Consider the following 23,616-nt stretch of genomic DNA (forward strand, 5'->3'; position numbering starts at 1 on the left):
TCTTGACACATTGACAACAAAATCTTTGGTTAAGCTTATAAATGTTTCATTTAAATCGAGTTTATAAACGTGTTTAAAATGAATTAATATGTAATTTTATCAGACTCCACAAAAAAAATCTGAATATACATCAGTTCCTTTCTCCACTGTTTCTTCTTCCAAACCTTCTTTTGTTTGTAGTGTGGAAGTAACATTTCAAGGTCCATAGTCACCATCTCCTATCAAGTTGCAAATGTCCGAACATTCCACTAAGCTACACACACACAAAGCAGCAACAAGAGTACTCATGAACTCATGACTCCTATAGGTTAAAGATTCATGCTGAACAACAAACTTTATTTATTTTTAATATTACCAGTAATTACAGCTACGAAATCCTTGTTCGAATACCACTAATGGCCTTTCCATCATAAGAGAAAAACCATCAGTAACGAAAAGCGAGTGAGAAAGAAAGAAACAGAGAGAAAGAAAGAGACCTTCTGATATTGAGCGGTCCTTCTCCATCTCCACTGCGAATACAAATGCTGACGCATTTAACGGTGCACTTCTCTGCGTTGTTGGATTTGGTCGTTGTATCCTCTGTTTCTTGCTGTCTTCACCTGATAACATTTGCGGTACATTCGATAGGGTCTCACCATCTTGCGGAGGAGGAGGAAGAATTTCTGCAGAAGCTACGGACACTGAAGCCATAATCGTGGCTGCTATGGCCCCAAACGCCGGTGTGGATATACAAACTGTCGCTGCAGCCGATCTAGTCACCCAGCAGCTATGACATTGATATCTACTACTTCGGTTGTTCAATAGATTCAAACGGTGGAGAGGAGACAGAGTGCGTTATCATTACTTAACTGGTTCTTTTGATCTCATCAGATTCTCTGTCTCGTTTTCGCGACAAGGTTAACCTAGTGGTTCTTGTTGAACCCTCTATCTTGTTTAGACACTTGTCAATATCTAGTGGCTTGGAATTTAGAAACTTTTCAGACTTCCACTTATGCCAGAATCTTATGCATACATGGGACAATATCACACAATTTAAAAAAAAATAGTAATTAACCATAAGACTAATTCAAGAACTAAATAACTACGATTGCAACTTGCAAGTGTGATTACAGTTTCCTCAAAACAGAAAAGACAAAAAAAAGTGGAAGAGAATCAAAAGACAAACACTCTCTCTATCTTACTTTTCTTGCAAGAAACAAGTTAACGTAACTGTATATGTTACACGTACACTATTGCCATTCCCAGATCAGAAATGGCAATTTTACAAAAATACAATATAAATTACTATAAATAGAAACAAGTGAGGGAAGTGTGTGTGCGTGTGTATTGAATATAATCATAAGATCACCCAACCAAACCAAATCAAATCTACTGACCTTGAAGAAGACTTGACTTGCTCTTCTTCTGCTTCTTCTGAAAATCAAGTCTCGCTCTGGGCACATGTTAAATACGAACCTAAGCTAAATGCATCATTAGTCTCTAACTGCCTTGTCTTCATCTTCTTCTCCAATAGGATAACGATCAAGTTGTTGGAGCTCTCAGTGAAAGTGGCTACATATCTTGTTACCTTTGAGAGAGAGGAACTTTGATTTGATCTTTCCAAATGTACAAGTTTTGATTACCCTGATCCTCCAGCGACTTCCGCAGCTCTCTGTCTCATCATTTCCATCACAGCTGCTCTTCGCCTTGAATCTGATTGCTGCTGTAATCTTCTCAGATGCTCCTTCAGGTCACTGAAGTTCACAGCGATCATTAACACAAAATTCAAAAGAACAAAAGTGGTTTGATGTATTTTATGGATCATCACAAAGTCGTTTACCTGCAACGAGGTACATGGCACTGAGATTCCTTGCAGGCCCGAGCGTGGAGTTGCAGAAGATACCACATTTTCTTGCATAGAACGCAACCTCCTGAAGCACGCACTTTGCACTGTATACCATGTCGGAATAGTCCCTTCACTTTCCGGCAATTTGGATACTGACAATTTGCAGAACGACATTGTGATGCATGTACCAGAAGTTCCAGCATTTTCCTCAGCTGCAAATTCAAAAAAGAAGAGAACATAAAACAAAGAATGTAACCAAGAGGGAAGCAACACCAGCTCTGAAAAGAAACATCATTAATACCTGCAAGACACGCAACTGCCTTGCTTCTTTGTTCTGAGCATTTTGATCAGCTAGGGATGGATGATTAGTCAACTTGTGAGGATGATTAACTCCACCATCTCTACTGTAACAGGAGTTGCACACATCGTAGTCTGGACATACTTCACAGCGCCATCCTTGACCAGTTTCAATGTCGAGGTGACACGCATTGCAGGTCGTGACAAACGCAGGAGCAGTTGGGTTATGCAGATGATAAAGGACCATCATTGACGAATGCTTTGCCCGCCTCAACGTGTCGTACTGATAGTGGTTCCCTTGACAAAGACTCAGAAACGCTTGCCTTGTGTCGAAAAACTCGCTTTCTAGTATCTCATCTTTGTCCCTCGTATCTGCAGGAATATCTGTAATCTCAACCTGCAGATACAATCCCACCAAGATTCATGACACTGATCACAGACAAAAGGTTAAGGACGCTATCCTCAATAAGCAAATGCAACTCACAGGGTACAACGCATGCTTATCCCTAAAATTAGCAGGATGCCTTTCCCTGTCTTCACGCCGCTGTTCAGCTTCATAACACCTGAAAGGGAATCAGTAAGATTCTTATGTGCAATCATGGTTCTAAAAATCGTTCTAGGCGGTAACTTGGTCTTAGCCGAAACAATTCTTTTTTAAATCCAATTTATATGACTCAACTCGGACTGTTCTAATCGGTTAAACTTGGTTTAAATTGATCTAAATAAGTCTAAATCTAAAAAATTAAGCAATAATGTTAGTAAAAGTCCACAAATCTGTCTAATTTCTTTCGTTTTGTATAATCTAATTTGATAATTCATCAAAATAATTTTGTAGGCCTAGTTGCTAATCCTCTACAAAGCGCCTAGTTAAGGCCTAGCGATTTCTTAACATTGTGTGCAATTCAACAAAAAAAAATATTATAAAAGTAAAGAGCAGAAGAGAAAGGGAATAGTTATTACTTATCACAAATCTGAAAGTATTTGCACTGACTGCAGAGCCAACGATTTCCAGATACCATCAACATACAGCAATGTGTGCAAGAAGGTTGCAGGTGGACCATGATAAAGTCCTCCTTCATAGGGTGAATGGTCTCACCAAGCTGGGAAAAAAGGTGAATATAATATTAACAAAACAAATAACAAAAAGATAGTAAAACGCATAGAAAGTAAAGATTACTTTATGCATTAGTAGCAGATCCTTGGATGCATTCCCAGATAAATCAGTCTGCCCAGAAGCTTTTAGAGCCCTTTTTGTAATTGTTTTCTTTAGCATTCCCTTCTTATTCCCCTTTCTGCCATCTTCTTCTTGACTCATTTGGTATATAAGATCCTCTGCTGCACCTGGCCAGTAGTCACCATCGAAATACGGGAGCCTAGCTGCAGTAACCTTAGCTCTACATTCACCAGTTTGCATAAAGAAATGGTCGTATAGATTTATAGTTTCTGCAACAATGCCCTCCTTTGAAGCTTTTTTCAACATTGCTAAGTACCTGCAATGAACAACATGAGCGTTTGGATTATGTAAATGACTTTTTTTCATAGAAAAACTTATGTTTATTCCAAAAAAGGTAACCGAACTAACCACTCTCGTAGTTTATCAGATTTTGGCGTCTTCTGGATTTCTGGATGACAGTATAAGATATAGTCCTCGCCCTTGAGCGGCGGACAAGCCCATATGTAGCAGCTCGTGAAACCACGCAACTTGCAGTATTCTAGGTAACCGATCTAAACACATGATCAAATCATACCCTTAATACTCCATAGAGTTCAAAAAAAGAACACAGATATTGGCTAATGACTAATGTTTAAGAAGACCAGGATTTACCAGGATTTCGTGGTAAACGAAAGTGCGCAGGGCCTCTCCGTAATAAGATCTAACCTCCGGTCTAAAGTACTTTACAGAATCCAAATAAGAGAGATAAACTCGGCGTTGATTAGGAAATGCGCATTCAGAACCAAACTCTTGGACGTACATCCCAAATAAGCAAACTTCTACACCTTCAATCTTTTGGAACAACAGAACCACCTGGCAAAACAAAATGGTGTGTGGAGAATGGGTGAAGGATACTTCAAGAAAGAAATGCATAAATTCACAATGAGCCTTGATCATTCTTTACCTTGGACTTGTATGCAAACTCTGTTGGGTAACTATCTTCCCGAAAAATTTCAAGAAACCGAGGTTTGACTTCCAGCTTCTTGTCAACCGATGAAACAACTCTAATCACAAGGGACTCGGCAGTAGGCACCTCATCAAAACTTTTTCCTTGAGCCCTGGCTCTCTCTGTTCTTTCCTGCTTCAGCTTCTTAAACAGCCGCTGCTCAATATGGTCACTGAGAATTGTTCTCGGAAGGTCTTTAGCTCCAAGAACAGCACTCTGAGGTAAAGGCTTCCTCTTACTTTGTTCCACTTCTGCTATATAGCAATAAGGGCAGGTATACTCAGCTTGCCCTCCGTCATTCCTTCTCCCATTAAACAAAGCACAGATCTGATGCTGCCATGCCTCACATTTATCACATTGGACCCACTGAAAAGGTAGAAACAGATTACAGAATGTACTGAAAATCAGGAGACAAACACAAAAAGAGTGGATAGTCGTTTACCCATTCTTCAGTCTCTTCATCATTTTTCTTTTTCTCGAGTCTTGCCTTAGGTATAGGCGTCCCCTCAGCGAGTATAGTGTCCCCACGGGATTCATTATAACATGGAATACAAAAGTAGTGACGAGTGTCACCAGCTCCTACGGTGTAATACATAGCATTTCTCTTGATGCGGGCACCACAAGGGGTACAATATATAGGTGGTGGCTCAAAGGTAAGCTTCTCCACTGCACATAGTTGACATGAGTTCTCACTCATTGAATGCTCCATAGCCTGATTCTTTTCTGCTTTGGCTTTACTCTGCAAGCACATAAAGAACAGATTCATCATTAATCAAATATCTTTTTAAGATAGATATGGACAAAAGTGCTAAACGGAATAGCTAAATCCAAACCTGGCCAACCCACTGACGGAGACCACGGATATGTTCTCTCACTTGCTCAGGGGTGAACAATTCAGTTAATGAAACACCCTTTATCTCTGCTTTTCCAGATTTTGGTGGAGGTTTAGACTCTACTAGACTTTCTTCCTTCAGTGACTCCGATACTTTCTCCATTTTGCACTTCTCTTGCCGAGGTGAGGCATCGGGCAAATCTTGTTTAACAGGTTCAATTACTGGTCTTTGCTTGGGAATATTTTCAGCAATTCCACTTTTTCTCTCTTTAAAACCGGGTCGTGCCTGTACAGAACCTTCACAAACCTCAGCTTTCACTTCAAAATACTTTGAAGATGCACGTACATCACTGTGCCTGTGATCTTTCCTTTCAGCATGCTGAGATGATGATTGTGCTTCTGTTACGGAGATAACAGAGCTTTTACAACTTTCCGTCTCAACGTCGACGGGTTGAGAAGACTGCTCCACCTTCAACCGTTTCAAAGAAGGTTGCAAATTATTTGAAACATCAGCACTAGGCGAAGCACAAGAGAGTGCTCCAGCAGAGGTCTGTACTGCATCATTGGATATTCCACCTCCATTTACTGACTTCGCAGCACTGCTTTCGGTTTTTAAACGAGCTAGGGACCGAGCATTTGCCTGTTGCTGTAAGAAGGCCTTCACAGGAATACACACAGGGCAGTTGGATTCCTTACAACTTCGATGGTGATTAATCAGTGTCTTCGTGGGGCGGCAGCGAGGATATGAACACTGAGTCGCAGCACAACTGTCCATGTGCTTCCAGAGCTTCTGAACCGTAACGCAATTCCGCTCGGGACACTTCACTTCAGGGGCTTTGCAGTTGCGAGCATGGCGTAGGAACAGGAGCCATTTCTGTTGGTTTCTAAATCTCGGATCTTGGTTTTCGTTTCCATATCTACAAGTGGTACCAACAGGATTCTGAGGAGTGGGAGATTCTGATGTAGTTGAGATGTGACTTTGACCTATAATAGACCCTCCAGAGGTATTATTGGGCTGAGCTTCATCCGTTCCTGACATTCTTTGACGGAAATCATCTTGAATGTGCCGTTCGTTCGACATACTATTAGACATTTGAGTATGTTCTTGTGACTGAGATTGCCAGTGACCTTGCAGATCAGATTCTGATTTCACTCCAACAGAAAGGTTGTTAAAACTGTTAATAGAGTCGGAAGCCATACCCTGCGGGTGCAATATCTGCTGTATCTGTTGGCTATTTTGGGGAACTGATGTGCAAATATCACTCTGACTTGTGGCAGGGAGAATCTGAGAACCTGCATGACGGTCATCTGCGTTGTTCTGGTATTGATTTTGAAACTGAGAAAGCTGGAACTGCTCATGAGTTTGGGAGTGGATAGAATTGCTAGGGTTCTCAACTCCAGGTTCATGTTTAACGTGTGTAACCATGTCAGAGGCCACATGGTTTTGCCCAAAAGCATCTTGACTCATAAATCTCTGCTGCTGCTTCAATTGCCGTTGCTGTAGAAACTGCTGCTGATGTTGTTGAATTTGATTAGGTTGTTGCTGAAACCGATTAGGCTGTTGCTGAAACTGCTGCTGTTGATGTGACTGCAAAAGTTTACAGAAATAAATTACAATCCAAGATTCTCAGATTGACAAAGTGACTAAAGTTTCATTAGTGCACTTTTTGCAAATGAATGTGAACTTTGATCAGTCCTTACCAGAGAAGAGCTATTTCCAGACATAGACTGAAAACTTGCCGTATTGGTATTCTGAGTATCTGTCAACGTCCCAACAGATGTTGCAGCACCATACAAATTTCCAGAATGAAAAGGGTCAACGTTATTTGTGCCATATCCTTCACCTGAAAGAGTAAATAACATAAAATTAAGTTTTCTGATGGACACACACCCAAAAGGAGTTACAGTGCATATGAAACTAGACAAGCAGAAAAAGGGAGAGGGAATAAATATTTACTCTGCATTCCTGAACGCTGAAGGGTATCAACACTTTTTGCATTCATCCCAACACCACCGTTTATGGAGCTGTTAGACACATTAGACATTTTTTGCTGCATCCCAGGTCTAAGGCCAACACTCATTTGACTCCCAAGATTATGCAAGATACGACTATTTTGGCCACCGATATCCTGCCTCGGTTGTTGTTGCTGCTGCTGATGAGGCTGAGGAACCATCATGGGAGCAGCAGAAAATCCAACACTATTGTTGGAATTGGAAGCTTCAACATTCAAGTAAGACTGGCTATTGCTATTAATACTGTTGTTGACAATTCCAGGGGTAGGCATCATCTGGCCAGTATTTCTTTGTGAGCTCATTGATGCAATGTTCCCTACAGAACCAAGACCAAAGTTACTCGATGAATGCTGGTATCCATTAGACATGTTACCTGCAACACAACAAGTAAAGGTGTTCAGAGAAACTATGAAAACATTCCGGATATCTTATATAAGTTGTCATGAAAGAACCTCCGAGCATGCCACCAGGATTTAGCATGTTTGCAGTGTTCATAGCAGTAGTTGTGATGTTATTACTTCCATCCATTGCAGCATCAACAGAGGACGTCATCATCATATTTGGATTCCCACCACTATGTTGTAACCCTGGAGTGGGTATCATTGTTCCAGCCGAAGAAGGATTAGCATGTCGCTGCTGATTGTAGTTATTCATATGTCTGCCTTTGATTAGACTTGCCAGCCGAGATTCCAGGGTCGACTGATTTAAGTAATCTTCCTGTAGAAAGTGGCACACATAAGGAAAAAACAAAAGTGTTAAAATACTATTTTTAGCGTATTAGTCTCTGAAGCACATGGATCTTTTTAAAAATTACCTTTGAGTTAGCAATTTTAAACAACCCCTCCTCTAAGCGTCTAGCAACATCCATATACTTTGCCTTTGATGCATCGTCAGCTGGCGATGGTTGTTTTTGCTGTAAGATGCTGAAACTGGAAGAAGAAAAAACATAGCCAAATAGGAAGAAATCAATAAGACAAAGACTGGAATCCAAAAAGAAACTTTAAAGTGAATTAAACACATGTGCAAGCTTACATCTTGATTCGCATGCCTTGCCGAAGTCTCAAGAGATCATTGTCATTACGTGAAGGTCCTAAACCAGGAGCACCACCACCATTCTGCTGAGACATGTTCCCTTGGTTCGAAACCTGTCCTGACAAGTGCGCCTGAACATTCATTGGTTTAACTTTTTAAGTCTTCTTCGCCTTGTTCTAATTCTTCTCGTAACTAACACTAACAACCACCGCATAACTCTCCACCTCTCCTCCACAAATCACAGCATCCAAATTTCATCTCCTGAATCAGCTCTTCAGAAAAGTACGAACTGAAACTGATTCAATTTGATCTCAAAAGTATCAGCAAGCAATTAAACCCCAAACTAATCTGAGTAAATGTCGAAATTGAACTAAAAGCTCTAAAACTGCAAACCCTAACCTTTGAATTGATACACAAAAGGAGCAATCCTTCGCAAGTAAGAGCAGAATCCAACACCGATCGCTTGCTACTAGGATTACGATGATGCGACACGTGGAACTCAACCAAAGCGAGGATCAAGCTGTATACGAATGGAAAAAGAATTGAAGACAGTTGTTCACGAATCGGAGGATTTTTCTGGGTTCAGAGTTCGTCGAATTAGGGATTTTAGTTTTTTTGTAGGACTAGCTTCCATTTGGGGATTTTGATTTTTTTTCTTACTAAAATAGTAACAAAAAGTAGACACATTTAAATATTAATTTTGATGTCTGAATGCGATAATTGGCGCAGCAAAAAGGCGCAAAAAATGAAAAACTCGCGCCGCAAAATGTTTTATCGGAGAGATCAGGATCAACTAACTACCAATATGTATGTTCCTGTCCGTCCGATCAAAACTTTTCTTAATTTGCAACTTCACACTTGTAATTATATCTTTGAACAAAACATCCTAATTCTTCCAATCCTGAAAAATAAACACTTAAACCAGAATTTATGAACCGATTACACTGTACATATCACTGTTCGAAAAAATTACAAACCATTAAAACTAAATGTTTTATAGAATACTATCAACTACACGAATTATTCAAAATTTAAGTTGAACTTAAATTTAAATGAACCATTGATTTATTTTATACTCCATATGTTTCAGAAAGATGTATGTCGTAAGATTTTCACACTTATTAAAAAAAAAAACATATTAGATTTTAGTTAGCAATGTATTATTTTCATAACATACCAGATCTTTGTGCAGCTGTCTCTTCCAGTCCTCATTCCTTCAACAGCTCAACTAGTTTCATAGAAATAGACAATAGCTATTCCAGAATGAGGGGGAGGGAAAACAGTGAAAGACAATATCTTGGCTTGTAAACTCCAATCAAGATAACCTTCAATGGTATTATCCCTCCAAAGATTTGTTGTCAAACAAACCCTAAGATTTTCCTAAGTTTTTGTTTTTCATTCTCATAAATTTTCAACACATCAGAACTGTTGTGTTTCTACTCCAATACTGAATAGTAGAATTAGCATAAGAAAAAATCAATCTAATCCTCTTATACTCTACAAACTTATATGGAAGATCATGCTCTATAATGGCCATTGCTATCATCTCACGAAACATCATCATATCAACCTTTCGAGAAGTTCTAAATGTTCCGGCATATTTTAGACAAACCTTCATGTGACAAATCAAACTTGAGGTTCCATTTCGACTAAGATTTAAGCAGTAAATCTTTTTACAAAGGTTGCATCTGATATTGGTTTTCCCATCAGGTAGTTTTCCTCCAATTATAATTAACTTTTTCCAGCACCTAGAGACTCTACGGCTAGACTGAACTCGTTTTGGCTGTGTACCTTTGTTAGTCTCTGAAATTTCTATAATTCATGATCCTCTATATCTTCATCCATCACATCATTTTGACCATCATCATTCAAATCCATAACTTCCATTTTCTGAAACAACAAAATATTTAAATGAGAAAGAAGCAGTCATCATGGTATATAAACAAGTTTTGACCAGCACTAGGTTCATATCAAAGATAAATATTACCTTAAGTTTGAAGATCAAACCGAGGCATGTAGCAAGTGAAGGAAATCTGTAAAGGATATATACAAGATATATCCATGAAAACAAGATTCATCATACAAACAATAGAAACAAGATATGTGTGTCATTGACATACGTGTGTCATTTGTCACTTTCTTTATATAATGATGCTTTTAAAACTATGTAAAACAAGCACTACAAGATTAAAGAAACATAAACACACAAAACCCACAATACATAACCAGACTGACTTAAGTTAAGAGACAAACAACTATAGTATGAAAATTTTCAAGCACTACAAGATTAATGAAACTGAAACATGACAAACACAAAGAACCCTTATGTTTATAAGATAGACATATACACTAATAGACTACTCAGTATATAAGAGCAAACTTCTTTAATCAGAGAGACCTCATGAGTTATAACTACTCAGTTTCATTGTTTCATTGCTTCACTCACGACCATCAATAATCTTAAGCCATGGAAATGAGATTCATCATCATCAATAATCAAACACAGAATCCTAACCTTACTACGAAGAAAGATGAAACCCAAAAACATGAACACACAAAACCCACAACACAGAACGAGGTGGATGACGAGTTAAACCCACATAACCCCATATCGAAGTTAAAACTCGAGAATCATACCTGAAATCGTGATGAGAAGAAGAAGTCAGACGTAGAGAAATGGAGACAGAGCTAAACCTCCTTATAAATAGATGATGCCTTTACCAGGAACAAAAACCTTCAATCAAAAACGAGAATCAGTTTAAAGGGTTTCGGTAAACCTTCAATCAAAAACAAAGGAATGGTTCGAAACTTACCTTGATTCATCTATCTAAGGAGAAGACGTAAGGAAAGACTCGTGGGTAAGAAAATCTAGGAATGAAGAAGAGAAATCTTGGAGGGAAGAAGAGAATCGCAGAAGAGAATAAGAGAATTGCAGAAGAGAAGATCGTGACTATTTTTTTCTCAAATTGTCTAAATCCTAGTAATGATTAGGGCCAACCCAACATCCATTTGGTTTGGACCAGTTAGCCCATGAGTAAAGTTGGTCTTTAACCCAATTATACCATAAGTTATTTGGGTATGACCATCACCAACCCATGTTTGTTTGGAATGGTTTAACCCATGGTTGGCCCAACCAATTGTCAGTTCTAGCGATTGACGAGGAAGAGAAAAACTGAAATCTTCAGAACAAAGAGCCCTCAAAATAAAATTCAATTTCACCCCAAATTTGAGATATTATTACAATTTTGTCTTGAATTTATGATTCAGTGTAGTCCATGGCACAGTGGCCATTGTTTTTTTTGAACCGGTGATAGAATCGGTTTATGATTTAAACCGAATTCTTCCCTTTCAACGGACACAAACAGAAAATAACTACCGAGTTACAGAAAATACACTTCTACGAGGAGTCTTTACAAAGAAAGATTGTTAAATAGACTAGTGAACAATGATCGTTAGTCTTCTACATGAAGACTTTGTATGTTCACATTCATCATAATAATAGAGAAATTGTTGTAAAACGAAGGTTTTAGGTCTGAATATTTTGTGTTTTATTAATGAATAAGAGATCCCTTTATATAAGGGTTACATGAGAGATAAATGGAAATACATAAATGGAAAGATTACAAATCATAAACATATATGAAATAGGAAAACTAGAAGAATGGAAAGTCTCTAGCCGACTTTCCCTCTCTCTCCATGCCGCGGCCGTCTCTCTCTCTAGGGTTTGGGCCGGTTATGGACATCCACAAATTGATTTATAACACTCCCCCTTGGATGCCATAACCATTCAGGGATTGTAATACGCTTAATGTTGTCTCATTAAAACCTTATCAGGAAAACCCAGTGGGACAAAACCATGATGAAGGAGAAAGAGTACAACACGTACTACTCCCCCTGATGTGAACCTCAGTGGAAGTTCTTCAGCCTACGCATCTGATGCGTGAGCTTCCTGAACGTGCAGGTAGGAAGTAAACAAATCGGCCAAGTTTATTACTGAACCGTAACTGGATTACTTTGACATCTCCGGTCTTTTCTTATGTCTTATGACATCGTGTGCGCATGGTCAATAAGTGAATCTTTGCTGTCGACTACTCTTAATTTGGTCGGTCAGACTTACAGACAATATACATGCTGAGCATGGTGCCGTGAACTTGTAATCTCAAGTCATAAGTCTATGTCCTGGTGCATCTTTTTTACACAGATGTATATCAACCACACTCTAATATGATCGATTCATATTGAGTCATAGATCTCGCCTATACATGTTTATAACTTGTCTCATGAGTGTCTAGGATCAAGATGTGATCAATGATTATTGCTGTAATGAGTTTTACGATCTCATTGAACTAAGGCTTTGCAGCCAAATACACTCATGGACCTCACACATGACCATCGACTCTTCTTGCCTTTGGCAATGCTACATTCATTAGTCTTTGCAGTCCTATCTTAATATATGATGGCGTCCCATGACCTTTCTTGCCGTGGACCATATCACGCATATTAGGTCATGGACCTCGGCCACATGTGTTTATGGACGACAACACGATGGCTGATCTTTCTTTTCACTAGCCATGATCAAAGAAGAAGGGCCGGACGCCTCTAGCCGGACACCCACACAGATTTAATAGATAATCTGTATCAATCAACTAACCTTTCTTTAGGTTGGTTTAGTATAAGTAAACACAAGGAATTCAAATCTCTTTTATAAGTATATGGACTGAATTGGATTGTTCTTATACAACTCATTTACATAATATATGCAGCTGCTTTGTTTCAGTCCATGAACAGCTTAGGAACAATGTTGTTCTTTATCCAGTGATCCATATGCTGCTTACTACATCAGTGTATGTCAATCTAATTTCTTTCTTATGACCAGACCTTTTGTCAATTTCGAAAATCTGTAGCAGCATCCACCACATAGGAGTTTATCTCCTTATAATTTGTTCATTTGGTCTCTGTGAGTATCCTTGTGTAACAAGCTATGATCGAATGTTCTTAGTAGAAAAACATGAACACCTTTATACCTCGTGATCATGTACCATCTCTCACGGTTTCTTTTCCCTCACAAAACCCATCTATTTCACTGGTTTATCAGATGGTGTTTCTGTATATGTGTATGGCCAATACGCCTATCTCTTCTTTAGATACCTTGAACCCCACGTTTATCTTTCAATCTAATCTTTAATCTTTATGAGTACTCTTTCGTGGGTTCATGATCCTAGTTTATATCTTTAAACTCAAGTGCTACTACTTTATGTATCCTTATACAAATATAACTCTCATGTGTCGACACTTATATATATGTGTGGTTCCATTGTGTTCCAGACATGATCTAATCGATTTGAGATTTAATTATCCAGGACCTTTGTTACCTAGTAGCTTGGCGTCCCAAGATACATGGTTTGGTACCTTAGATGTTTAGCTGCGCAGCCTTTTCTCAATGTCTGGTATGGTTTCTATTTTGACCTCGGATCTGTATTCTATGCACCTTTTCTTTCCGAGGTTCCTTATCTTATGGAACACTTTGGTCTATCTTGTATAGATTATGTAGCAACTTGACTGTGTCTCTAGGACATCAGATTTCGTTTGGTGCTAAGCTGGTTATGACTTAGTCATTCTTTTCTTTTCTTTTCGGGTCAGTGTCTGGCATCTAGATTAGCTAGCTTTGTATAATATTTCTTTAGACGTCTTAAATCATACTTTTAGTCCGAGGATCTTGCCAAGACAATGATGGTTGATACCATTCTATTTCTCTTATCATTCTTTTAATCTTTACCAGCTTATAACTTTCTCCTTCTAATGTTGGATAGTCGGATTCATTAGTCATGCAATCCGTGCACATGGCCTCAATCTGATCACCCATATTTGGCTCAAGACCTCTTAAAACTCGTGGGAGAAAGACATACTTTTATCCAACATATATTCTCAATCCTCTTCTGAGGTTCCATCTTAGACGGCACATATGTCTGTGGTGGTTTATTCAATAGTCTCTTAAGATGGTATATGTCTGGCTCATGACCCGTATTCAATATGAGATGGGAATATCTATGCTCACTTATATGGCCTGATGCATATTAACCTTATATACATGTAAAACTCGTGATGTCCCCAAGCTTATAGACTTTAGAGTCTGAACCTTATAGGTAATAGCCTGTACGGGCAAGCTGTTATATCCGTGTTTATAGTATGGTCATGGACCACGGGTTTGTCCTCACTCCCCCTCATGATCATACTATAATCTGCAGATGCTTGGGACATTATAGCCTAATGAGTTTCCCTTGTGTACATGTTACACAACGTGAGCTACTATGGGATAACTCTGTGTGCCCTTTTAATATCAATCTTTTTCATCAAGTTTAGACCAGGATGGCTAATCCGGTCATGCCATATAGTGTATAATTTTTGTGGGGTATACCAATCTGGTTACCATGGCTCTTGCCTCTTATCATACTGATCTTTGCATAGTCTAGATCAGTAGAGAATGCAGGTACAGTTTCAACCACTCTTTGTTTCCTTTGCCCACTGTTTCTATATGGAAATCATTCTTATATCAAATATCTTATAAACTCAATGGGCTTCTATGGGTGGATATAGAGCATTAGGTCTTTCAAGCCTGTGTGCTCTTTTTAGGCACCAATGTACCTAGCCTCTTTAGGCGCCAATGTACTAAGTCTAGCCGTAGCCCTTTAGGCAATTCTATACTGGCCGCAAGCCCTTATCTGACTGACTATACCCGCAACATTGCCTTATATATTGGCGTTTTCTTAGTCATATCTAAAATCATTCATTCATCTTATAATATAAGTTCTTAATTCAAGAAAATCTCAAACATAAAGCAAAGCAAACATAGAAGTCGAAATCAACATTATTCTTTTTAGACAATCAGATGTTTTAGCCTAATGATTCCCCATTACATATCTTATGGCACACTGACTTGGTCGAGTGTGGTGGCTTAGAAATGCCACAGCCTCCTCTCCCTTAACCATGGCCAAAACTGGGTCCACAACCACAATAATAGTGATTCCTATGTCCATGGTCGTATAAGGTGGTTTGGCTATGCCCACGTCCTTTCCATCCATCACGGTTACAGCCGTATGGTTTATCATGATGGACGTGGTTGCTTTCTTTAGATTTTTTTTTCTGCAGCCTCATTGGCTTAGGGTTGGCGAGTAATCATTATTGCCCTATATCTATTACTTTCACTTGCATTATTGTCCTCGATGATACATTCACCGAGGCCCTTTGATTTCAGGACAATCTCTGTGTCTAATGCCTATTGTAGATAATTATCTCCAAAGAGATTTATGGCAGCATAATCTAGATTGCTGATTTTCGACATCTGTAATCATATATCACTCAATCTTTATAAGAAAATAAATTGTGTGACCAAGTAAACAATCGAGTTAATGCATTCCTAATAAACAAGCCACACGGCTATAGGGGTGATGTGCAATGAGGCCACACGGCCTAGGTGATGTATGATGCGGCCAAGCAAGCAATCAAGTAATGATCAATGCATCAGTAAGTAAGCCACACGGCTATGAGGGTTTAATGCAATACAATCAAGGCCACACGGTCATACAATCATGATGAAAGCAAAGAGGCCACACGGCTAGATAGATATGTGATGCATACGATCTTAGCTTTCGGTTTCTATATGTGATCAAGGTGATATGATGTATGCAAGCCACACAGCTATGATAGTAAGGTGCAATAAAGGCCACACGGCCAAGCTATGATGCAAACAATCTATGTTGATCCAATTAGGGTTTTATCATCTTAGCAATACAAAATGTGGTTAGGGTTTCAGATTTTATGAGAATCAAAATAATCTAGCACCTTAGCTTTCAAGACATCAATTAGATCAGTCAAAATAACAAGAATCAAACCTAAACTCAATTTGAATCAATATCATGCGATTTAGGGTTTCAAGGCCCTTAGGGATTCAAATTCGAGATTTAGGGTTTCAGATTCATTATGCAATCAATCTAGCTGACTTAACTCACAATCAATAAAATCAATCAAGCAAGCAAGCCTTATGGCTAAGGTTTATGCCTCACGGCCAAGAAGAAGCCACACGGCCATGAGGAAGCCACACGGCCAAAACAGGAAAACAAGCCGCACATCTAATGATTCAATTCAGGATCAATGCATATAGTTTGTTGTGTAATTGCAATCCTAGCATAGATGCATTCTATCAGTTTATACAATGTACTCAACACAAGCAAGCTAATCGGCCAAGCAAAGAACAATCATACTTGATTTCAATTTCAATTTCAATACCATCCTAACATGAGATTCTAAGTGCAATTGTAATCAATCAATGTGATTAGGTTTAGGTATGAATGCAACAAGGCCACACGGCCACAAGTATGATTATGTCTAGAACAGTTTAACCTAATCATATAGTTTCAGATTTTGATTTTAACAAGCCACTTACTTCAGATTCAAGATTCAAGTTTAAACAATCCTAATCATAGTTCTAGGTGATCAATCAATCAAACAAAAAAATTTAAAATCCAAACAATTAAAATCGATTTTTCAAATTAGGGTTTTGGGAATTCGATTTGATCTTAGATCAAGGGAGTTTAATTTTGAGATTCAAAACCTTCAAGGTTCTGATTTTAATTTATCAATGGATCAAATCTCGATTTTAGGGTTTGGATCGAACTTATAGAGCTTCGATGTACTCATAGGGTATCGATCTATTATCCTATGGCTTTCATCCTTTTAAAGATTATATTTTAGGGTTTCGATCTTTACAAAACAACCAGATTCGATTCATGTTTTCAGAATTCGAATTACCTTTAGGTTTTGAAGATTGTAGAACAAGACCACCAAGAGAACCTCGAGCTGGACGGGACGCGAGCTGGAACAAGCTGGAACGCGAGATGGAACAAGCTAGAACGGACGCGAGCTGGAACGGAACGCGTCTGATCGGGAACGTGAGCTGTAGCTGTCCGGGATGTAAGCTGAGAACGGATGGAGCTGAGGCTGAGTTCGTCTAGTATCAGGAACACCTTAGGGCTGGGGCTGATCAGATGAACACAAGCTGGAACGCTTGCAAGAACAGATTAGGGTTCGTCGGGTTTGGATTAGGGTTCCAAAGCAAATCGGCGCACACTGTATGGGTGCGTGAGGTCGCGTCGGTGGTCAGATCGACAAACGGTTTGCATTGACTGATTCGTCTTGGCAAGAACTTTGATTTGATATCTTGATCGTTTTCTGGGTCCTCATGGTTTGGGAGAACGACCTCTTTGAAATTCCGAGGTAGATTCTTTTTGTTTAGGGCTTTAGGGGTTTGGTTTTAGGCTCAGGGTGTTAGAGGCTATAACGTGTTGTAAAACGAAGGTTTTAGGTCTGAATATTTCTGTGTTTTATTAATGAATAAGAGAACCCTTTATATAAGAGTTACGTGAGAGATAAATGGAAATACATAAATGGAAAGATTACAAATTATAAACATAGATGAAATAGGAAAACTAGAAGAATGGAAAGTCTCTAGCCGACTTTCCCTCTCTCTCCATGCCGCAGCCGTCTTTCTCTCTAGAGTTTGAGCCGGTTATGGACATACACCAATTGATTTATAACAGAAATAAGTTATTTAAAAAAAGACTAGTAATTTGGTGCAGTGTAGAAAGGGTCTCAGCAGTTTAGGCCTGTCCAATATGGTAAAACCGAACCGTACCGAACCGAACCGAAATAGACAATATGGTATGGTTTTGGTATATACCATATAAACCGAATGGATATGATTTTATAAAAACCGTAGGATTTGGATATGGTTTGGTTTATAACCGATTAAACCGAATAAACCGAACAAAACCGATCAAAAGTAAAAACATGTAAATATGTACATATTTTATAACGTCACATGAAAAATATATTTGTTATATAAGTTATTCTTTTGTTAATAATTATTACCATATTTTTATAGTAATAAAGAATCATAATTTGAAAAATACTTAAAATATAATTAAATAACGATTCATCGTAACTGAGGATTTTTATTTTCTTAGTCTTCTTCTTTTAATCATTTTGTTTTATTTTATCTTTGATTAAATTGAAGTGAAGATTATAAATTTGATAGGTAATAACTAGAAAAAATTCTTCATAATTTTTTTCTTATTTATAAACGAACAGAGTTTCACTCGACAAAGCATGACTTTGATGAACACTGAATATGGAAGAGTGGAAACATTTTCTTTCATACTTCTTTTTTGTTTTCTATTTTTATTTTCAAAATTTCGAGCTTTGATTTTAATTCTAGATTTGATTATTTCATTTGAAGGTATAAGCGTTTTTATTTTTTTTGTTCTTTTATTTGAAAATATAATATATTTTTAATAAATGACTGCGATGATAATATGACTCTAAAATTTATATAATATGATCCCAAACTAAATAATTATGTTTTGGTATAAAGCCGAATAAACCGAAAACCTGCGGTATATAAACCGAACCGAAGTAAATATGGATTTAGAATGGTAGTTATATTTTACTAACCAAAATACCGAAAAACCGAACCGATATCCGGATTGAACACCCCTACAGCAGTTAACGACTTAACGTAGATTTTAATTGGTGACTGAGAAGTCTTTACAAAGAAAGATTGTTAAATATTTCAGTCTAGTCCCTGGCAAACTAACTATTGGTTTACTGAACCGGTAAAATAACCGGTTAATTATTTAAAACCGAACCGTTTCCTTTTAACGGAAACAAACAGAAAATAACTACCGAGTTACAGAGTGCCAAATACTTTAGGCACAGACTTCTTCGTCACCATTGGTCAACTGAAAAGTCTTTACAAAGAAAGATTGTGAAATAATATTTTAACAGTTGAAGTTGATAGATTAGTGATTTGGTGCAATGTAGAAAGAGTCTCCGCAGTTAATGTGAGACTGCATCAGAAGATTCCATCTATCAAAAATTATCCTCCCACCACGCCCAATCCTCCCCTTAAACCGACTTGGAGGTTGACCAGTGGATGAATCAGGTGCTGGAGGAACGATCCCTGCAGCAGCCAGTTTCTCAGGAACCAGCGGTTTTGTGAACAGCATCACCGCTTCATTAGGATCCTAAAGGCAAAAACCAGTACAGTTGCTTGCTTTAGTGATCAAATTATAGCAAATAGACAGATAGGTGGTGTTGTAAAGGGAAGGTTTTTAACCAGTTTGTGAAGCCAATTGTGATGGGAGGAGTGTCGTCTTCTAACTTCTTGTTTTATGCCTCTGGGTTGAGATCCATTTGTGAAACGAGAGTTAGGGATAATGGGAGGTCTTGTGCGTACATGTGTGCTAGTGTAGTCATCTGAGTCCATCAACTCTTCGTCGCTTGAGCCATATTTGTAAGATGTTGTAGCTGGTTGAAATCCATGCTGAGCAAAGCTATCTTCTAACAGCTCTGTTTCATGCTGCAATCTCAAACTCAAATATCTGACAAAGCATCAATAAACAGACAGAGACAAGGGGTTAAGGAGTAGTAGTAAGTAAGTACCCTGTACTGGAGTTGCATCCTCTGGAGGCTAACCTCGCCATCCATGACATCCCTCTTCTTTTCTTCTCTCTATAGAATTAATAACATCGAATTGACAACTTTTGAGGATGCCACCCTTTTGTTAAGATATGAAATGAAAGTTACATACAAGTCATATGAGACTTAAAATTGTCATAGAGAACACCTTAATGAGGGCCTCCAGAATGGTCTTCGCTTGGTCAAGATTGCGTCTAACCTGTAACAATATAATCCCAGAAGTTAACGCTAAGTGCTCAGGTTTCAGGAAATTAAGACTGGTTCTCGAGCAAGAAAGCCTCTGGTTACCTGTCGAAGCTTTTCAAATGACTGCACATTGTTTTCTCTCCTCTGCATCTATAAGTAGAAGTAAATACCTTATCAGTGTTTTTCTTTCTCTAGTTATGTCTAAATAATTAAAAGTATGCCTACCCTTCTTGTGTGGAGTCTGTGAGCTTTCTCTCTTGGCCTAAACACATTGTAGGGATTCGTGTCATTCACCGGTGGAGGAGGCTATTCGACACAAAGAAGCAAAACTTTAAAACCATTCTAACATGGGACTTGATTGTTTCAACCCTATAAAATGGTACAAACCTGTAAACGCCGCAAGACAGGCTTCTGCCATCTTTTGCGCTAAGTTCACATTAAAAAAAAAAAGAGAATGAAAACATTTGCATTAGTCTTGTAGCCAAACGTGCTATGGATGTTTAACTGGTTTGTGATCTGAAAAGTAACAGTACTCCAATCACAAGGATTATGCATATAATTCAGGAATCCAGAGATTTGTAAAACAAGGTTCAGATCTCACACTGTCAAAATTGATTTTTAAAGTTATCATGAACCTATGCAACACAGCATCTGTATCAAGAAAACTCATAATAACCAAAGGATGCCAGATAAGGCTCAAACCTTGTCTTTCCAGTAGTTGAAGATATCCTGAAAGACTCCATAATTAATTGACAGTGATTGCAGGGCCTGTGATAAGAAGACAACAACGCTTCTGTATGAAAGTAGGTTCCAAGAACAGAAGATATGATAAGACAATGAAACAAAATAGAAGTAAAGGTATATATACCTCAATAGCAGCATCAAGCTGCAAAAGCACATGAACCGGAGAACCAAGGGTAGGTGTGATAACACCAGCTCTTTCCCTCGTTTTGTGATCCAACACCTCTAGCTTAAAAATAATGCTCTCAAGCCTGTATATAGAAGAACATGATACAGTCAGTTTTGAGTATATAAAGCCAAGTGATCCATCCAAGATGACAAGAGTATACACTACAGAACACGATAGTCAGATGGGTTACTTTACATTTCAGGTGAGAGCTCCTTGTTATCCTTATAAAAATCATAAAGCCAGTCATCATCCTCGTTGTCAAGATCATACTCCACGAATTCTCCAAGCTCAGACCGAGCTGCAAAAATATAAACACAGACTTAAAGCACCTTCATCGCAAGAATAGAAAATTCAAAGCAGAGGTTAATGGGTACCTCCTCTTGCACGTAGATAAGAAGCAGGTTGACCAAAAGTGGCTAAATAATCCCTTTCATATGTATCCACAACAACAAACTGAGGTGTGGGTATCTCTGAAGCCAGTTTCTTGCTTGGCACTGGATGTTGCACCTGGGCTAACACAACCTTTTACCATTACTAACAAATGATTGAGAAAAACGATTTTGGAGGAGAAGTTTCAGAAACAGACCTCATTCTCAACATCTACAGAAGAAGAAGAAGCTATACGCAGGAGCTGAGAGTTTCTAGTGGTGGAAGTCGGAGTGTCGTCGTCTTCAAAGTCTTTAAACGATTTCAAAATGGGAAGCTTCTTGTGAATGTCTAGTGGCCGTGGCCGGAAAGAAAGCCTACTCATTTCACCTTCTTCCTCCCCACGGTTCTACTTACAGAGAGATAGAGATAGCTCTATAGATGTAGAGGAAGACTACAAAGGAGTCTCCTTTACACGAAGAGACAAAGGATTGAAGCAATTGGGCGAGGATTTTAGGGTTTAGGGTTTTTGAATTGAATCGGGAAGGGACGAGAAAGGGATCAAATTTTCGAATCTCTTGCTCGTCGTTGTATAATCCCAATTTCTAGGGTTTTACTGCCGGGGAAAATTGCGGCGGTGCTAGAAAAGGAAACTCGTACCCAGAAGGTCAACAATCGAAGAAGAGAGGAAAGCATAAGGAAATAAAAAAAAAAAAGATAAAATATGAAGGTTCGGTAACATATAAGGAGGGAAAACTTACGGGTTCGATTTCTCGGCTTTTATTTTCGCCCAAAACATCTCCTATATATATTAAAAGAGAACCATTACAACATATTTTTGTAGCCACATGTCATCACCACACCAATTCTTAGAATCCTTAGAAAAATATGTTGGTCCATATAAATATATAATAAGCTTTTTATTAAACTAACCATAAATTAATCATAAATGTTTTTCATTGTTTCCTTAAATAAAAATCACGGAATTGCCTAATGTGGCTAAAGTATATATGACAATTAATGATTTTGAATAATAAAGATTTGATATAAAATAGTCTATTCTCTATCATTTTTTAAAATTTTAACTTATTAAAATAAATTAAACAACCACATAAACTATATAATAAAAAATTAAATTTTTTCCTATATTTTGAATTTTTAAAAACGAATATAAACGACTAAAGTTGTTAAAATCTCACATTGAAATTTTTGTGATCCATGGTTTAAAATTTATGTTATAGCAAGATACAAATGATTACGAAATTACATAAGTATGAAATCTCATTTAATAAATAATATATATATATGTATATTAATCTTTTTTTTGAAAATAAATTATATACCATATAAAATACATCAGTATTTTAATTTCGAATTTGCTTTGAATTTTTTTGATAAACATTTTGAAAAATTATTAACAACTTAATATTTAGATTTTAAACTTTGCATTGAATGTTTTTACAATTATAAATTATTAAAACTATTAAACATCCCACAATTTTTTATTGTTATCATTGATTTAAAAATTTTGTTATAAGGAAATACAAATGATCAAAAATAATATGAATATAAAATATTTTTTAACAGATGTCAATATAAAAAATGTATTATATATCTATGTTAATATCATTTAAACTTAATTTTATACCATATAAAATAGAAAAAAGTGTTTGTCTGGATTAATAAAATTTATTTAAGTATTTGTACCAATTTAATTATATACGTAATAGTTACTAAATTTTTAATTATTCAATATATATTTATTATTTCATAATATGTAAAAAATATATAATACTTAAAAATAATATATATATATAATATTCATCCCGCGCAAGGCGCGGATCTTAAGCTAGTATTTAATTATAAGGGAAATTATTTCTTACGAACAAAAAATTACACTTATTTTCTTGTTTCTTAAAACAAAAAAATTTATATGCATCGCTATTAGTTAAAAATAAATTTTCAGTTTAAAAATAAATAAATTTATTACATTACTATCAGTTTAAATAATTAATCATATAATAATGTATTTATAATTAAATTTTAATTTAGATTTAATGTGTAAAAATATAAAATCTATTATTTGAAAACTGAAAGAATATTAACGTCGTACATTTCTTTTCTTCTGAGTTTATTTTCATCAAATGAACGGCAATTAATTGTACACAATTTCTTGGGGCCATTTTCATCGTAAGAAACGCACAGATTCTTTAATTTTTTTTTTTACTTGAATAAGTTTTGGTTTCTTGTCAATTACTCAAAGAAGTTTACAACACTGAAAAATAAGTAAACAAACAAAAAATCACAGCTTTCCATATACAGAAAGACCTCTAAAAACATGCCCTTCAGGGCTTTGCATTCACTTGCAGTGAATCCGGTTTTAAGCTATAGAGTTTTGAATCAAGTGGATGTCTTCGCCATTGTTTTCTTGCTCGCCTAGCTAGAAAGGGCTCCAGCTTTTTCT

General features: G+C 37.3%; 2 protein-coding genes and 1 pseudogene across 5 annotated transcripts; all 3 read right to left on the reverse strand.

Annotated features, from left to right (window-relative positions):
- Positions 1–29: 29 nt before the first annotated feature.
- LOC106378197 lies at positions 30–834 on the reverse strand (annotated as a pseudogene).
- Positions 835–1,065: 231 nt separating this feature from the next.
- Positions 1,066–8,815, reverse strand: LOC106381454 (histone acetyltransferase HAC1). 2 transcript variants are annotated; one of them, XM_048747423.1, is made up of 17 exons: positions 8,558–8,815; positions 8,159–8,453; positions 7,941–8,055; positions 7,579–7,843; positions 7,071–7,499; positions 6,815–6,957; positions 5,115–6,701; positions 4,724–5,020; positions 4,240–4,647; positions 3,948–4,148; positions 3,705–3,847; positions 3,300–3,612; positions 3,083–3,222; positions 2,607–2,685; positions 2,127–2,519; positions 1,820–2,037; positions 1,066–1,733 (listed from the first exon to the last, which is right to left on the reverse strand). In XM_048747423.1, the coding sequence occupies exons 2-17, from the start codon at positions 8,299–8,301 to the stop codon at positions 1,619–1,621; spliced, it is 4,989 nt and encodes a 1,662-aa protein (XP_048603380.1). In that variant the 5' UTR covers positions 8,302–8,453; positions 8,558–8,815; the 3' UTR covers positions 1,066–1,618. The 2 variants fall into 2 exon arrangements, with proteins under 2 accessions (XP_048603380.1, XP_048603381.1); XM_048747424.1 differs by having other exon boundaries at positions 8,159–8,447; positions 8,558–8,805.
- A 9,994-nt stretch (positions 8,816–18,809) lies between these two features.
- On the reverse strand, positions 18,810–21,900 carry LOC106381455. Of its 3 annotated transcripts, none has more exons than XM_013821359.3 (12): positions 21,373–21,900; positions 21,161–21,308; positions 20,982–21,084; positions 20,745–20,868; positions 20,579–20,644; positions 20,264–20,302; positions 20,102–20,182; positions 19,979–20,020; positions 19,839–19,889; positions 19,655–19,723; positions 19,329–19,571; positions 18,810–19,236 (listed from the first exon to the last, which is right to left on the reverse strand). In XM_013821359.3, the coding sequence occupies exons 1-12, from the start codon at positions 21,535–21,537 to the stop codon at positions 19,012–19,014; spliced, it is 1,356 nt and encodes a 451-aa protein (XP_013676813.2). In that variant the 5' UTR covers positions 21,538–21,900; the 3' UTR covers positions 18,810–19,011. The 3 variants fall into 3 exon arrangements, with proteins under 3 accessions (XP_013676813.2, XP_013676812.2, XP_013676814.2); XM_013821358.3 differs by having other exon boundaries at positions 19,979–20,026; positions 21,373–21,894; XM_013821360.3 differs by having other exon boundaries at positions 19,979–20,026; positions 21,161–21,293; positions 21,373–21,892.
- Positions 21,901–23,616: the final 1,716 nt, after the last annotated feature.

The sequence above is a fragment of the Brassica napus genome, chromosome C2, assembly GCF_020379485.1.
Source record: "Brassica napus cultivar Da-Ae chromosome C2, Da-Ae, whole genome shotgun sequence".
Classification (NCBI taxonomy): domain Eukaryota; kingdom Viridiplantae; phylum Streptophyta; class Magnoliopsida; order Brassicales; family Brassicaceae; genus Brassica; species Brassica napus.

Excerpts from the sequence above, each read along its gene's own strand:
- LOC106381454 (XM_048747423.1), bottom strand. The coding sequence starts at position 8,301 with ATGAATGTTCAGGCGCACTTGTCAGGACAGGTTTCGAACCAAGGGAAC. Across the intron at positions 7,844-7,940 it reads TTAAAATTGCTAACTCAAAG|GAAGATTACTTAAATCAGTC; the intron begins GTAATTTTTAAA and ends CACTTTCTACAG. Across the intron at positions 7,500-7,578 it reads TCCTGGTGGCATGCTCGGAG|GTAACATGTCTAATGGATAC; the intron begins GTTCTTTCATGA and ends GTTGTGTTGCAG.
- LOC106381455 (XM_013821358.3), bottom strand. The coding sequence starts at position 21,537 with ATGAGTAGGCTTTCTTTCCGGCCACGGCCACTAGACATTCACAAGAAG. Across the intron at positions 20,645-20,744 it reads AGCTTGATGCTGCTATTGAG|GCCCTGCAATCACTGTCAAT; the intron begins GTATATATACCT and ends TTCTTATCACAG. Across the intron at positions 19,237-19,328 it reads ACAATTGGCTTCACAAACTG|GATCCTAATGAAGCGGTGAT; the intron begins GTTAAAAACCTT and ends TTTTGCCTTTAG.